The 17446-nt window shown below is 32.6% G+C and overlaps 1 protein-coding gene and 1 long non-coding RNA gene across 2 annotated transcripts; both read left to right on the plus strand.

The window, feature by feature from the left end:
- Positions 1 to 1136: 1136 nt before the first annotated feature.
- Positions 1137 to 4654, plus strand: LOC114303757 (putative pentatricopeptide repeat-containing protein At5g08310, mitochondrial). The gene has a single exon (XM_028248904.2). The coding sequence runs from the start codon at positions 1262 to 1264 to the stop codon at positions 3815 to 3817; it is 2556 nt and encodes an 851-aa protein (XP_028104705.2). The 5' UTR covers positions 1137 to 1261; the 3' UTR covers positions 3818 to 4654.
- A 9625-nt stretch (positions 4655 to 14279) lies between these two features.
- Positions 14280 to 15139, plus strand: LOC145803061 (uncharacterized). The gene is made up of 2 exons (XR_014345163.1): positions 14280 to 14411; positions 14557 to 15139. It is a non-coding gene; the product is annotated as an uncharacterized LOC145803061 (long non-coding RNA).
- The last annotated feature ends 2307 nt before the right edge of the window (positions 15140 to 17446 follow it).

Genomic DNA, 17446 nt, shown 5'->3' on the forward strand with positions numbered 1-17446 from the left:
ATAGACTGAATTAGATATAATTAGCATTTTTAGAAATAAAAATTTTAAGATTATCATTCCCTTTAAATTGTATATCATATTTCATATTTAGATTGACTCAAGATTAGAAGGTGAGATTAATAGTCTAAACCTTTGCTTAGTCATTCATTTTGTATCTCACCCTCACTTGAGATTCAATAATCCTTTGCGATGATTACTATGTCTAAATGGACTATTAGTCCTTTTTTTTTTTTAAGCGTAAATTACAAATACACTTCTTGAGATTTATTTAAAGTACAGATTGCCTTATGTGATTTGAAAAATTACAAATACTCTTTTTTATAATATTTTATTTAATAGAATTAACTAAAGAAATAAAATTTATAATTGATCTTTTATACAATAATAAAATTACTTAAATTATTAATTGAAACATATTTCTAATATCATTAAAAACCGTTAATTGACTTGATAATTTATTAATAAAATTTGTGATTTGTTATGAAATTAGAAGCCTCAAGGAGTGGAATATAATTTCCAGAATCACAGGAACGATTTAGAATTTAATCAAATATTAGAGGATATAATTGTAATTTATCATTTTTTTAAACATAATGGACTAATTCGGGGGAGCATCTATTTACACACACACACCTCTCTCTATACACATCTTCCACACACAACTCTCCAACATATTTGCTCATTAAGTGTGTGAGAAAAGAGTGTATGGTGTGTGCAAATAGAACCTCCCCTAATTCGGACCTCAATTTTCTTAATTAAATATCAAATTATATATTTTTAGTAGATTATTAATTTAATCTTATAATCATTTCTGTTCAAAAAAACACGATCTTAGTGTTTGGCTAACAATTAAAAATCAAATAATGTAATACATTTCATGTATTATCACATATTTTTATTTTAATAATTTTATTTTTTTTTTTACATATATATTATCAACATTAACCATTTCTTCATATTTGTTCCATCGACGTAAAGGTAGTTTTTTTGGAAAATTGTCCGATCTACGTAGACAAGCGCTTTGTATAAATTTTGAAATTAATTAAAATATGTAAATTAAAAATAAAAAAAAAAAAAAAAAAAAGTAACCACGACCCCATTGTGAGCAATTCTTTCATTTTATATGTGACCCAATCTCCATCGATGCTCCCATTTCATTTTTCAAAACGTGGCATGTCATGGGGCTCACACACAAATTCTCGATTAAACAACGAACCCTCCATAGCAGAGTCAATTCATCAAAAGGCTTTACACAGTTGTCATGAATATGCATCTTCGTCTCAAATCAATCATGCCAATCAACCCATACAATCTGATCCAACTCTTATCTTGTGTGCACAGACATAGCTCAGTAACCTCAAGATCCTTTTGTACGAAGACCCGAAACACCAATCACTCTCTCCTTCCTTCAGATCATTCTAGAATCGTTGATGGACTCATTTCCATCTTCACCAAGGGACCCTTTTACCCAGACAGCCTTGAAATGAGGGAATTTGGTTCGAAAATCAATACTTCCATTGTTGAAACCGTGTTAAAATCTCTCAAGAGCTGGAAAATAGCTCACTTGTTCTTTAATTGGGCTTCAAATCAATCTGGGTATAGGCACAATTGTTATACTTACAATGCCATGGCTTCGATCCTATCACGTGCTCGTCAAAATGCTCCACTGGGGGTTCTGGCCGTGGAATTGGTGGATTCTCGGTGTTGGATGACACCGGGTGGTTTGGGGTTCTTTATTAGGTGTTTGGGTGGTCAGGGATTGGTTGAAGAAGCCAATTTGGTATTTGATCAAGTAAAAAAGATGGGTCTTTGTGTTCCGAATAGTTATAGCTATAACTGTCTGTTGGAGGCCATCTCTAAGTCTAGTTCGGTTGATTTAATTGAGAAAAGGTTGAAAGAGATGCACGGTTCTGGTTGGGAACCTGATAAGTACACGTTGACTCCGCTCTTGCAGTGTTACTGCAAGGCAGGGATGTTTGAAAAAGCTTTGGATGTTTTCAAAAGTATAAATGAGCGGGGTTGGGTGGATTCTCACGTTTTCGCTATCTTGGTGCTTTCGTTTACCAAGTGGGGCGAAGTAGATAAGGCTTTTGAGCTGATTGACAGGATGGAATATCTGAATATTAACTTAAATGAGACAACAATTTGCAATTTGATACATGGGTTTGTGAGAGAGTCTAGAGTGGATAAGGCCCTCCAGCTGTTTGATAAAATGAAGAAAATGGGTCTTGCTCCCAACATTTCTTTGTACGACGTTCTAATAGAAGGGCTCTGCAAGAATAAAGAGCTTGAAAAAGCTTTGTACTTATATTCGGAAATGAAAGAGTTGGGAATTTATCCTGATGTTAGAATACTCACGAAGCTTATATCACAATTGCCCGGGGAAAGTGAAATGATAAAGTTACTTGAGGAAGGTCCCGAAGAGCTGGGTAGTGAAGAAGATATGATCCTGCTGTATAATTCTGTTCTTAATTTCCTTGCTAACAAAGGTTCAGCCCATAAAGCTTACTATCTGCTACGGTCAATGATGGGGGATGAATCTAATGGTGATGTTGAGGTGGACAAGCTCTGCAGGATTAAAAAACTTGTTCACCCAGATTCCAATTCTTTTGAAGTAGTAATTAACAGCTTGTGCTGTTCTGATAACTTGGATATGGCCCTAGGCCTTTTTCGAGAGATGGATCGAATGAATTGTAAACGGAGTACACTGCTTTATAATAATTTAATTGATAGTTTGAGCAATTCAAATAGAGTGGAGGAATGTTACAAACTTCTGAGAGAGATGAAAGAATTGGGATTTCAACCAACACATTTTACATACAATTCCATCTTTGGGTGCTTATGTAGAAGAGAAGATATCACTGGAGCTATTGACATGGTGAGGGAGATGCGTATTAATGGGCATGAGCCATGGATAAAACATACTACATTGCTCATAAAAAAGTTGTGCAAACATGGTAGGGTTGCTGAAGCTTCTAATTTTCTTGGTAGCATGATTCAAGAAGGTTTTCTGCTTGATATAATTCCCTATTCTGCGGCTATCGATGGCTTTGTCAAGATCCAAGAAGTGGACCATGCTCTGCAGCTATTCAGAGACATTCTTGCTCGTGGGTATTGTGCTGACGTGGTTGCATATAACATTATAATAAATGGGCTGTGTAAGGCCAAAAGAGTATCGGAAGCCGAGGATGTTCTGAATGAGATGCTGGAGAAGGGGCTTGTTCCCTCAGTTGTTACCTACAACTCACTCATTCATGGATGGTGTAAAAGTGGTGATATTGATCGAGCCCTGCTTTGTCTGTCCACGATGGTTGGAAAAAAAGAATGGGAGCCCAATGTCATTACTTACACAACTTTAATTGATGGACTATGCAATGCTGGAAAACCAAATGATGCTCTTGATCTTTGGAATGAAATGAAGGGAGAGGGGTCTTCTCCCAACAGAACTTCTTTTACAGCTCTCGTTCATGGGCTTTGCAAGTGTCTGAGACCTGATGATGCTCTAGGCTATTTCCAGGAAATGGAAGAGAATGGGATGAAACCTGATACATTTCTCTATGTTGCTTTAATAGATGCTTTCCTATCTAACTCGAACCCACTCTTGGCTTTGGACGTATTAAAAAAGGTGGTCCACAGAGGAATTCTTCCAGACTCGAGTGATAAGAACTACATAGCTATAAAAGAAGCTATATTTAAACTATCTAGAGATGCCAGAACTGCATCAGACATTAAGAGTCTTATTGCAGAGGGAAGCATTCCTATCATTCCTAGTATCTCAGATCTTGGAAATGAAGATGGACACAAACCTGTTGCCTGATAAAAGGACCTATGTCTTCCATTCTCAGTGGGATTGAATATTTGAACTTATGGAAATTGTAGTGATTGCCATACAAAATTTGAGGAACTTGAGTTAATGAAACCAATAGCAATTCAATTGGGCTATTAATTTGTTTCGAAAGAGGGCAGAAGTCTTGTATCAGCGCCTGATGGTTCCACAACTAGCATTACAAGCTCTGGAATCATTAAATGAGGTACGCTTATCATGGACACTTCAGCAGCATGTGATGTTAAGCCCTATAAGCCTCAATCTATTGCATTTCCAAAAAATTAGCTATGAATACCTTTTTCTAATCACTTCAATATAATTTTTGCAAGAAAGAATGATATATGCTATTAGATCCAAATACATCAAGAAAAGAAGATGGTTTATAGAAATGTACAAAAAATGTTCAAGTACACAAGCTATAGATGTGCTGCAACTTGGTGAGAAAATTCATAGTTTTCACGTCATAGTAATCAGAAGTTGACCAAACTTGTCAGTTGAGGCAGGAAATGGATGGTGATCCAGTCTTGCTCTTTAATTGGATCGTTTTTCCCATTGAACCGGATTGAAGCAGTGCAAACTGCTTGAACCGGTTGATTTTTATAAAAACCAGAGTAACTTGTAGGTGAACCATTTATTATTTAAAAATCAATCAACTTCAAGCCTATTAAGACCCAAACCTAGACACTTTGTATGGGATAAAACACTATTTGGTATTTACCACTAAACCATTGCTCATTCTTGCTAATTGGTTTCCAAAATAAGTTTTTTCCCATATATGCCTCATATATGCCTCATCTTTATATGCCAACTTAAAAAATAAAATAAAAATCATATTCATATAGATGTTGAACCACAGTTGAACAAGAGTGGCTCATTATGTGTTATTGCTACCATATGCTAGTAAATTTTGAAATGCTTAATTTGGTGATGTTATTTTTAATTAATTTCTTGATTTATTGATCTTTGGACTATGAAGCATGAATACGAACGAATATGGAAAACAGATACAATGATACGTACGATAAAGCCTTGCAAAATAATATTTGGGTAATGGCAGGATATGTTCGTATAAATTTTTGTTTCAATATCAAATCTAAACTGTTTAACTTAGCCTATGCTTTTCACTTTCACACTTGTATGAAAAAGTGTTGTACGAAAATTTATGTTCTTGTTTAATTATTGAAATTTGATTTAGAATTGTTAAATTTTCTCATTTAATTGTTAAATATATTTTGCGGCATTCTTTCAGAAAAGTTACAATTTCTTGAGCATGTCATAATATTATTGTAATATCATCAGTCTCTGGATAGTTGTTTTCTTTGTCATGGTACTCTGATTCTTGAGTGTTTGTAAACCGTGTCTTATGCAATCTTCCTGCCGGAGATGCTGGATCTCACCATAGAAATGCAGCAGTGTATTGTAATAGATTCTAGGGTAAATTACACTATCAGTCACTATAGTTTACGGCTTGTGTTACTTTAGTCCCTGACTTTTAAATTGTGACACATGAGACCCTGAATTTTGAATCTTATTCCAAATAAGGACAATTAACATACCATTGCTTAATTTCAAGAGCAAAATCGTCAATTTGATAAAATATAAACTAATTTGACAAAAATAAATATCAAAAAAAATTTTAAAAATTATTTCTACCTACCAAAAATAAAATTATGTAAAATTGATAAAAATTAATAAAAATTACATGATTAATTTTTAAAAATTAATCTTACATAATCATCATCCAAATACATAATAAAAATTAATTTGGTAAAAAAAAGAAATAAATGTCTAAAAGATTTATCAATTTTATATAATTTTATCTTTAATAGGTAGAAATAATTTTTAAAAATTCAAAAATAATTTTTTAACATTTATTTTTGTCAAAATAATTTATATTTTATCAAATTGACGATTTTACCCTTGAAAAATCCAATAGTATATTCAATTGTCCTTATTTGGAACAAAATTCAAAATTCATGGTCAAATGTGTTACAATTGAAAAGTCAGGGACCAAAATGACACAAGCCTTAAACTATAGGGACCGTTAGTGTAATTCACCCTAGATTCTGGGAAGTTCCAAATTTGAAAGTTTAATATCCCAATTCATAAAGAAGCGTTAGCAATTTAAAATATTTAGCTTGATGAATGCGTCTACTGTCATAATTTTATAGGTGGAAGTCTCTTAACCTCGTCTCTTGCTGCCCTCCCATCGGGGTTATGTAGAAAAGCGAAGATGAAAACTCCAAAGACATATTTAATATGTAAATATCAATTCTATTAACATAATAACAGAGGTAGGCATTTTATAGAAAGAAAAGCGATTCGTTCACCCTTTTTCTTCTTTTTTGTGTGTGTGTGTGTGTGTGTGCATGTGTGTGGATTTAAAGGGTAATTAAGGTGATACTCTTTTTTTTTTTTTTTTCCTATTAAGATCAAAATTATTTAACAGAAGTCCTTTGCTTTATCTAAGTGTTTAATATAATATTAATATTAGGTGATTATAGTTGGGGTAAAATCTGCTGTGCTTGGCCTGTAGGTACCTGTCCAAATGCATATATCTCTTTATGTGTGCTCATGCTGTTTGTGTATATCTTGCTTGGGGAACAAAAAAAAAAAGAAAAAAAAAAATTCATATTTCTATATAAATAGATATATAGGTACCAAGCAAAATAAATAATTTTACAATTATAGTCTCATTTCTATGGCATGATTTAGTGACCAAAAATATAATTGATAAATCTGGTCCCTCCCTTGGCTGTTCCTCTGAGTATGATCCAATATCTACACAACTTCATAAACCTAAGAGTCATTGGCTGAAGATCTTTTAATTTATCACATTTATCCAAACAAACTTCAAATAGTAGAAATCTTAGTTGCTCGAAGTGGAAGTGAGGGTTGGGGCCAGGGAGCAAGGACAGATGATGGAAGAGTCTAAGGTTGGGAGTGTATTGAAACGCTTATTTATATATTTTATATTTTTTTTTCTTAGTTGTGATATATATGTTAAAATATGAATAAATATCGGAGAGTATAGGAGAGTCAAAGATTGTTGTCCACTACAAATTTATTTTATTTTGTAAATTATAAACAAATATTATGTAATTACGAAGTACTAGAATAAATTTGAGTTTTTTTTTTTTCCCCCTATAATCTTATTGCTGCCACAGATTTTCTTTTGCCTGGTAGCTTTTTCTTTTGTTTACTGGGGATTCATATGTTTGAGAGGTTCCATCCCTGTTGAGAAAACAGTTCTTTGTTAATGGGAATGAGGTTTAAACTTGATTCTTGCTTTGAATTGTGAAATTGCTGTTTTGGAACGGATTTGTTACCCTTAATAGGAGGTTCCTGCAACTAAGGTACACTGTGTCGTAAAATGGAAGAGGGGATGAAAGGAATGGAGAAATAATAGGGAAAGAGAACAAGAGAGCATAATCAACTTGACGGGCTTGTCCCTATAATTTTGTCATGTGAAGTAGAAAGGCATAGGTTCCTCAATAGTAATCTTATAAACGGTAGCCATAAAATTTAGTATCCTCTGTTATCTAACAAAACATTCAACTGTTTGCAATATATTAATAGCCACATTCAGCTGTTTGCAATATATTAATAGCCTAATCATCCCAATACATCCTCATAGTTCCATCACTTTTAAACCCTTCAAAAGAGACTATATGTTGGATATTGTGGATCCTAATGAGTACAGGATACTAACTACTTGATTGCCCATCCAACTTCACGCTAGGTTGCTGATCCAACTTTATGTTTGGGGTTTAAGGGGGCTTGCTTCCCAACCAGAATTCTGAAATAAAGGTCTTTTAGGATTTTCACACTTGACCTTGCCGTGATATTTGACTTCGTTTTACCATTATTAAAACCTTCAATATCACAACACTCAGATTGTCTCACTACCTGAGGATTTTGCAGAAGCTAATCTGTACTTCTAACTCATGCTTGTGTGCATTGGCTTGGACTCATGTGCTTCTTTGCCCAAATGGTTGGGGTTGCTTTCCCCTTTGGTTGTCAGAGATATTTTTCCCAAAGTTTGAAATTCTTTTTTGAAAATGATAATGTACGTACCTAGAAATACAGAGCACTTCTCTTCCTTGATCGTGCTATTCAAGATAATATTTTATATGCTGAATGTTATGTGAAAAGTGAATGTGGCTAGTCTAGTTAATCCTTTTTTCTTTTTTCACATAATTTGGTCACTCAAATTCAAGGGAGTATTCATCATGTTGCATATTAACGCTCCCTGTTGAAAATATTTTCTGAAAAACATTTTCCATATTTTTCTATTGTTTGGAACGACAGAAAGCGGAAGTCAACAGAAAAAGTTATGTGGTCAATAGAGAACAAGCTTATTTGGGCAAAAAATGTCTTCTACTTTTAAAAAATTGAAAATATTTTCCGAACTAAAGTCTTACCTATACCACCACACTACCACCATCTCCATTGCCAGCACAGACGACTACCATCACCACCACACCACTACTAGTACAATAGTTTCAAGGTTGCAACCAAATATAGGAAAACATTCTCAGGAAAAAGTTATTTGTAGAAAAAGTTTTCTATTAGAAAATGTTTTCAACCGAAACAAACAGAGTGTAAAACTGAAGATTAAGAACAGTAAAGTCAACTACCATTTCATCAATGAAGTTGGATGAAAATGATGATAGTCAAATTAGAAACATGTTAAAGTCCACAATCTTTGTGATATATTGTAGCTATATATGGATTTAACCCCCATCATAAACTAAACAATAAAACTTTTCTTTTGTGGGCACAAGCCTTTAGGATGGCATTGGGTTGTAGGGAACTTTCTTTTTGAAGTTATGATCTTGTTTGATCCTCGTGCTGATGCTAATATGGAACTGGATGAGCATAGCAACAATATTCTATTATTTTTCTTGTTATGATGTGTAGTTATGGAACGTTTGGAGGAATAGCAGTTAGAACTTAGTTCTAGTGTTAATGTTTCTATCAGTATTATTAATGGTGATTTTGAATGCTGTTAATTTGTGAGATTTTTAATATGGAGAAGAAAGTTTTTGGAATATATTATTTTACATGAAAATGTAATTAGTCTCCTTCAACAAGAGAAGTTTTTAGGTGAGTAATATTGTACATTCAAGGAGATGTAACATGAGCTACATTACTAATGACCTTTAGGACCATATGGAGCCTAATGTTAGGTGGTATCTCAACTGTTATGTAATGCTATTACATAATCGTATGGGCAGTCACTGGTACATTTTACGATTGCTATAGCTGTGTGATTCAATTTCATAGGTTTAGTGCCATTGCCATTGCCATTGCCATTGCCATTCCATAATGCCTGCAACGGGCCGGTACATAACAGTGGCAGCATCTGCTACATTTAAATGTCAATTTTGTGCTCATTTTCTTCTCTTTCAGTGTTTGTTTTATTTATTTATTTATTCCTTCTTTTAGTCTCTTTTGTTCCTTTTCGTTGAAGTCTATGTGCCTTTTGTTCCTGTTTCTGCTTGTCCTGGTTCTGTTCGGTTTTTGTGTGTCTGATGCGTTGTGTTGTTGTTTGCTTATTTTTCTATTTGGGTGGGTGTCTTGTGCTTCTCTTCTGTGTTGTCTTTTGTGTGTTTTGAGTCCCTCCTTTTGGCTTTGTTGGGTCTGCTTTGTTTTTCTTATTTGGGGTTTGGGTGTTGTCTTTGCTCTGCTTTTTTTAGTTTTTCCTTCTTGGGTTGTGGTGGCGGTGCCTTTGTTTTGTGGTTTCTTTTGTTCTTCTGTTCTTGTTTGGTTTGCTTCATGGTTCTTCTTGGTATGGGGTTTTAGTCTTTGGAGCTGTTTCCTGCTCTGGTGGTGTGCCTCTGCATTGTGATCTATGTTACCTGCACTCTTTTATTTTTCTCAAAATAATCATGCCCGTCGGATAATAAGGGTGTCCGATAACCGTACCCAATTTAAACACTTGGATCCTCCAACTTTTAACAATGTTTGAGAATAAGAAATTCACATTTGCTAGAAAATAAAATTTTATAACCTCTAACATAAATGAGAGATAAAAATTTCACGTTTTTGCTAAATCTTATTTAATTTCTAGTGCATTTTTATATGATTTACAACATCTTATTTGAGAATATTATATAATATGTAATACATATATATATATATATATATATATATATATGTAAATGTGTGTGTGTCCACAACGAGTTCCCATATCCATATCCTATTTTGGATATATATATATATATCCCAATATTTTAAAATAAGTTTATGAAGGTCTGATACTTGGATATGCATTCATATTTGAGTCCATATATACATTTGATTATCAATTTTGAATCTCGATTCAAATAAATAATAATCAAAGATATTATTTCCTTTGCAAATGGAAAAATTCTCCATTTTAAGGACAAAGTCATCATATAATTTATTTTGTATTGGTTAACTTGTGTATTGTTTAAAATATAATAGTTTTTGTTTTTTAATGAATAACGGTCGCGCTTTCTTGGTTATAAAGTTCTGCTTGATTTGGTTTTCATAATCTATTTCAAAAAAAATTTGTAAGAAAATAAAAATTAAATTGGTGAAATTGTTTTTAAAACGCTTATCATTTGTATATAATTTTATCTTTTGAGAGAGCAGAAATATATTTTTTAAATAGTCTCAAAAACTCAAGTCAAACATGGCGATTATTTGGATGTCATTATTAAGCCAATCCATTGAATCAAAAAATTCAAAACTTAAAACATTTCATATATTAAACATATTAATTTACACATTAAAAGCCTAAATGCTATGTATCCCAAATATTTTACCAAATATTTTACCAAACTTCTTATATGGGGTGGGACTCACACAAATTCACATGTGTATGGGTTTGACACTCATGTGAAAGGTTTGGTAAAATATTTGGAGCGCCTAACATAACTCAGCTTAATAACCATTTATTACATGACAACTATCAAAAAATATCTATTAATAACAAAAACAACCGTCCATTAAATGATAACCATTAAAAAACATAAACAAAAAAAATCATCCATTATATGATCATCAACCAAACACATACTAAAAATTAATTTGGTAAAAAAACATAAAAGATATATTATTTTTATATAATTTTATTTTTGGTGAGTACAAATAATTTTAAAAATTCAAAAATATATTTTCATATTTATTTTTGTCAAATTAGTTTATATTTTATCAAATTGACTACTTTGTCCTTGAAGCGAAGCATTTTCCGTTTGCATAGGAAACAATGTCCTCAATTGTCTTTATTTGGAATGAGATTCAAAATTTAGGATCAAATATATCACAATTGAAAAGCCAGAAAACAAAGAGACACAGTCTTAAATTACAATAAATATTAATATAATTCGCTCAACAAAATAAATAACAGTGAAGTGGTGTATTATGAATTTATGACACAAGAAATAATTAAATGTTGAAAGAAAAAATTGTCAGAATCACTCGTCATAGCAATTTAAAAATAATGTAAAATTTAATATTATAAGGGTTTTAAAAAATATATTAAATCTTACAAGTAATCATTATAAATCTTAATGAATGTGATTTTGAAATAAGAACATTTGTATCTATAAGTTTTTGTGGTTGTGAGAAAAATGAAAATATTCACGATTGAAGTTGCAACAGTTGTTACAATACGCCTGTTACGCATCGCAATATTTTTTTTTTTGCAAACATTAGGTAGAAAAGTCGGGTGGAGTAATAGATTATTTAAATTTGATTTGAAATTTTAACTAGTTTTAAAGTATGTTTTATGTTTGATTTATCTACTTTTTAAGTCGATCCTAAATAAGCTTTAATTAAGTTGATCACATTCGAGTTTGAGTAACTTTTTTTTATTATTATTATAAAATATATAACTAAATCCATCTAAATAGTAAGCTATTCAAACTTAATATTAAAATTTAATAAACTTTAAAATATGTTTATATTTAATTTATTTATATAATAGGGGCATTTCCCTAAATAAGTTAAATTATCAATTCAATTTCTAAACTAAGCCTAGTTTTGAAAGAATTCTCAGAATAGGCTAAAACGTGGTTCACAATCACGCTTTCAACGTTTGTGTGTCTGTCCCGCGTGAAAATTGAGAAATCTTAAAAGCGTGGTTACAAATCACGCTTTTAATTTATTTATTTTTTCTTTCTAAAAGCGTGATTGTGAACTACGCTTTTAACTGAAACTTTTTTTTTCTTTTGAAAATGTGATTGTCAACCACACTTTTAGCCAAAATGTAGAAACGTGTTTTGAAAACACGTTTTCAACACAAAACCGCGCACAACTTTCAATTCATCAAACACACACAAACACTCTCTCTCCCTCTGACAACGCCACGCACAAACATCACTCACACTCAATACACATCACTCACACTCAATATATATATCTATATAATAAGGCAAGAGGCTTTTTGAAAATATCCTAAAATGTATGAGAGATACATTTTAAATCAAGGGTTTAGATCCATTCTAATAAATATCAATGGTTGAGATGTGTTTGATTCCCGTCCAAACCTTCATCTCTCTCTCACTCCCACGTCTGCCCAAACAGACGCCTCTCTTTACACATCTGGCCCTTTCTACACGTTCTCTCTCTACACGTTTGCTCATCGCTGCCATTGAAGGGAAAGATCAAACTTGGCTCATCGACACCTACCCTCCTCGCACTCGCACCCGCTCCTGCACCTGCTCCCTTCAAACTCATCATTGATTGAGTTCCGCTCATCGCCGCCATTGAAGATCGACACCTACCCTCCTGGCTGCACCCATCCCTCGTTGCTTGGCTCCCCATCGTTGCTTCAATTCAAACCCATCGTTCTTTAGTTCAACAGAGGTAAGCTCTTCAGTTCCAGAGGCTTCAATTGTTTATGGGTCAATTACATTGGGCTCCATAGTAAAACCCACAATTTTTTGAATCCACTGATCTGAATTAGTTTACAGAGGTAATTTTTTGAATCAACTAATCTGAATCAACTTATCACAATTTTTATTAGTTTTTGGTTGTGGTGAACAATCTTCTTCCAAGATTTATAGAGAGTGTGTGCTATATATATATATATATATAAAATCTGCATGTTGGACAGATTGTAAATTTGTAATTCTTGGTGGCGTGAAGTTCTGGTTTTTTTCCCTTTTGGGGCTGTTGAAATTGAATTCAAACAAAAAGAAAAGGGAAAAGAAAAAGAAAAAAAAAAACAGAAAGAAATTATCAGAAGAGGTTTCTTGAGAATACCCTTTTTTTTTATTTTGTGTTTATTTAAATTATTTATTCAATAGATTATTCACATTGTTTATTCAATAAATGATGCAACACTCCAGCAGGTCATATTTGATGACTCCCAGCTGGAAAAACTACTTCAACAAAACAACTGTATTGGATACAATCATGTTGAAATAAGCAACCATAAGCATATACCATCTAAATCAAATTCAAACATATAATGAGGGTAAATTCATATCCATTCATATCTCATCAAATAAAATTTCAGAAGCATATGAGACAAGGAACATAGATTCTTTGAATTCTTTAAGTTTTTCCTGAGAATGAATATCTTTGGCGAACAAAATGCATGAATCTCCATCCAATGATTTTCTCTTTGACCCTGAGATGTTGGAGGGGCAGTGAACACCATTCTGCAGTTCATGCCTATTGGCTCCTCTTTCTGATGTCAACCCATTTCTTCCATGACTATTTTCAGGCATGCCTGCTTCTGCAGACTTAACAGGTGCACTCTGGCTTTTACTATTCCCATTTGCTGAAGGAATTGCATGGCTGTTCTCACCATCAATTGCTTCAACTGTTTTACTTTTTGTAACACCATTTCCATTTACTGATGACATATTCTTCTCACCCTTCTCCATAGAAATTGAGGGTTTCAGATCCCCACTCTTTCCGTTGGATTGACTTTTATTAACAATTTTTCCATTAACAGTTGTAGGAAACTTTTTGGTAGCAGAATTTCCAAAGCCACTCAAGTTGTCCTGTGGACCGAAAAGCACTTTATTGACCTTAGATCTGGTCAAATTATCTTTTACAAAAGAATGATCAACAGTTTGTTTCGTAGACACTGTTTTTGTTGAATGAGCTACCTTTTGGCTTTTAGATGCATCACTACCATTGCACTCTTGAGATTTCACACCATTCGAAGCCAATGCAGTGTTGGTAAGCACTGGCCTTTGTTTAGTACGAGAAAAGAAAAGGATGTAAACCTTCTCTGACAAAACTACTCAAGGTAACACATTGTTTCTCTAAAACTGTTTTGTTTCTGTTTTGGGAAATGACATCCATAAGTTGGTGGATTGCTAAGGAAAACGATCAGATTGAAGAGTTGTTCTTCTTTTCCATACAATGAATTTTGGGTTCAAAACTCAATTCACACAGAAAGCTTTTCTTAATGCTGGACTGAACAATGAAAGAATAAAAAAATCAAATCTCTACTGCTTGGAATTTTTATGTTTCACATCTATTTTTAGTTTCTTCATTGGTTTCTCTCCTATAAGAAACAATGTTTCTTTTCAGTGGTTTAGGCAAAGACGCAAGAAACCTATGCTGGAAGCGCTCGAGAAAATTAAAGCCGGTAACTACATGAGCACTTGATCCTAAGATATAATACTTTTAAAATAGTTATGAAGTTATATGGGTTGTTGGTTTTTGCAATTGATTTTTTTCGTGTGTTTCTCTTATTCTTAGTAAGCTATCTTCTTCTTGATTAATTTTTGCAGAGCTTATGGTTCTTGGATTTATTTCCCTACTCTTGACATTTGGGCAACACTACATTGCCAACATCTGTATTCCCATAAAGCTCGCAGACACAATGTTGCCATGCCCCATGAAACATCCTCCCTAGCACCATGGACCAGAGCTTAATTTGCCTGATGAGCCTGATGAGCTTAATGCGCCTCATGAGCCTAAACATGTGCCTGATGAACATAATTTGCCTCTTGAGCCTAAACATGAGCCTGAACATGTGGCCGAACATCATAGGAGGCTTCTATGGTATGAGCATAGATTTTAGCTGGTGATAGTCCATCTTCAGGGTGCAAGAAGGTTCGTGTCCTGTTCAGTAGGTGATTTTTAAATCTCAATTTTGATCTTTTTGGTTTGTTGCAACAAAAAGATTGTATCTTCAAGTATATCTTATGCATATGCACTAAATTTATAGAAAAAAGGGAATTCAAAGGTTCAAGTACTGAACAAATTTCAAGATGAAACTTCTTTGTTTATTCAATTTGTGGATAACTTGACATTGATATATATATGTATATAAAAGACTAATAGAAGAACTACATTATATGTTCTCTTTTCTTTCATCACCCACACATCCCCAGCCAAATTTGCTCCATTTTGACCATGTCTCAACATTACCATTTCCTGTAGGCAAATGGTTTATATTCATTCTATTCTATATAAAGTGAGTGGGGGTAAATGGAGCAGTGTCTGGAGAAGGGGACTTCCTAAAGAAAGTGTATGGGTTGATGGCATTTTAACTGTGAAATTGGTCCATCTTTTTTATGAGTATTATGGGTCTTCTTAAAGTGAAGAGCATGCCCTAGATTTATGTGTTTTTGTAGTTAGTATAGGAAAGGTAAAAAGAAAGTAGAGAAGGATTTGGAGACAAAGGGCATCTGAAATTGTTTTTTTTTTTTTTTGTGGTTAAATAGTATCTTTGTTGCTATTAATAACCTACAATATATTTGGGTTTTGATATATTATTTACAGCTTTTTTAAATCTATATAAGTAACCAAACACCATAGAGAAAGGTTGATCATCATAGGATTTCTGAGAACCTAAGAAAAGAAGAAAAGAAAATGGAGAGAGAGAGAGAGAGAGAGAGAGAGAGAGAGAGAGAGAGAGAGAGAGAGAGAGAGAGCGGGGGAAGGTGGGTATGCTTTTGAATACTACTTAAATTGTAGAAACATACATACATCTGTATGTATGTTTTTTTGAATATATTTGGTGTTTGGTTACTTCTATTGAATATTTAGGTTTTGATTTCTATTGAATATATTGTTACAATTTTTATGATTTATTTTTTTTAGAAATTAAAGAGCTTAAAAAAAATGATTTGGAAAAATATTTGACTACAATATATGGTTGTTAGTTTTTTTTAAGATTTTATGAAAATGACGGAAATTACTTGGTATATGCGAAATACATACATCTCAAGATTAGTTGGGATGTAATTTTGAATATGTTGGTGAGCTAAAAACAAAAAATAAAAAAAATTTGTATTGTCACATTTAATTTATCAGTATTCTATATCTTTACCAGTATTTATATATAAATTCATTCTATTCTATATAAAGTGAGTGGGGGTAGATGGAGGAGTGTCTTGAAAAGGGGACTTCCTAAAGAAAGTGTATGGTATGAGTTGATGGCTTTTTAAGTGTAAAATTGGTCCTTCTTTTTTATGGGTTTTATGGGACTTCTTAAAGTGAATAGCATGCCCTATATTTATGTGTTTTTGTAGTTAGTATAGGAAAGGTAAAAAGAAAGTAGGGAAGGATTTGGAGGCAAAGGGCATGTGAAATTGTTTTTTGGAAATGTTTTTTTTTTTTTTTGGTGGACAAATTTAAACTCAAAATTTGAATTGAGTTCTATTAAAAAAAAAATAGTAATCAAAGTAGTTTATATTTTACTATTAAATGTAATCTTTTCACAAGGCAAGTGAAAAAGAGAGAGAGAGAAGAGAGATAATAGGGGTGATTTTATTTGTTTAAAGACTGGGAAAAGGATTTTTTTTTTTTTTAACAAAACTTTGTTATCCATATCGGTGACAAAGTCCACGGGACATATTCTTACAATAAATTATCTTTTCCAGTTTTTACTTTAATTTTATTGGGGTGCATTTATGGCCTAATAATTTTACAAAATTCATTTAAAAATCGAAACTAACAATTATATTTTAACCTCAAATTTTTAGCAATGAATTTAATAAATTACATTTTGATTTAATAATTTTATATTCTGGTTGTGGTTTCCAATTTTCCCTTTTCTCTGCAACAGAAACGGTGGTCTCGCCATTGATCAACATCAAGCTCCGTGACTGTCCACCCTCCTTCGGCTCCCACCCTCCCAATATGAGAGGTATTTTATTTCTTCAGTTCTTCAGTTCTTATGCAAGTGATATACGCAAAAGTTATAAGTTGATGTGAGTCATGATCGATAAAGCATCATATTCCTTTTTTTTTTTTTTTTTTATGAAATCTGAACAGTGTTGTGGAATTAAAGGTCTAGCAAGAGTTTAAAAAATAAATTATAAGAAATCAACAGGGCACTAATCGATCCCCAGGGAAGACTAAAGTTTTTGCTAATTTAAGAGAGATTTCTTTTTCTTTTTTTCCTTCAGTTTATGTATTGGATTTCAAATATTTACTTTTAGATTTGTGGATTATGCTGATTAGGTTATACAACTATTTCTCTTTTGGTCTACAAAACATGCTAATGTGTTTTTGTCTTTATTAGTTAAACATGCTGAAAGTCCAATTTGTCATGGTTTGATTCTAGGCATGTAATTCTTTATCTTTGTGTGGATGTTATGTTATTTTCTTGAGTAGAGTAATTCATGGTCTTCTTTGTTTTATTTATTTTATTTTTTTTGTTAAAAGTAA

Source organism: Camellia sinensis, chromosome 11 (assembly GCF_055761805.1).
Source record: "Camellia sinensis isolate YWXY chromosome 11, ASM5576180v1, whole genome shotgun sequence".
Classification (NCBI taxonomy): domain Eukaryota; kingdom Viridiplantae; phylum Streptophyta; class Magnoliopsida; order Ericales; family Theaceae; genus Camellia; species Camellia sinensis.

Coding starts and splice junctions, on each gene's coding strand:
- LOC114303757 (XM_028248904.2), top strand. CDS start 1,262: ATGAATATGCATCTTCGTCTCAAATCAATCATGCCAATCAACCCATAC.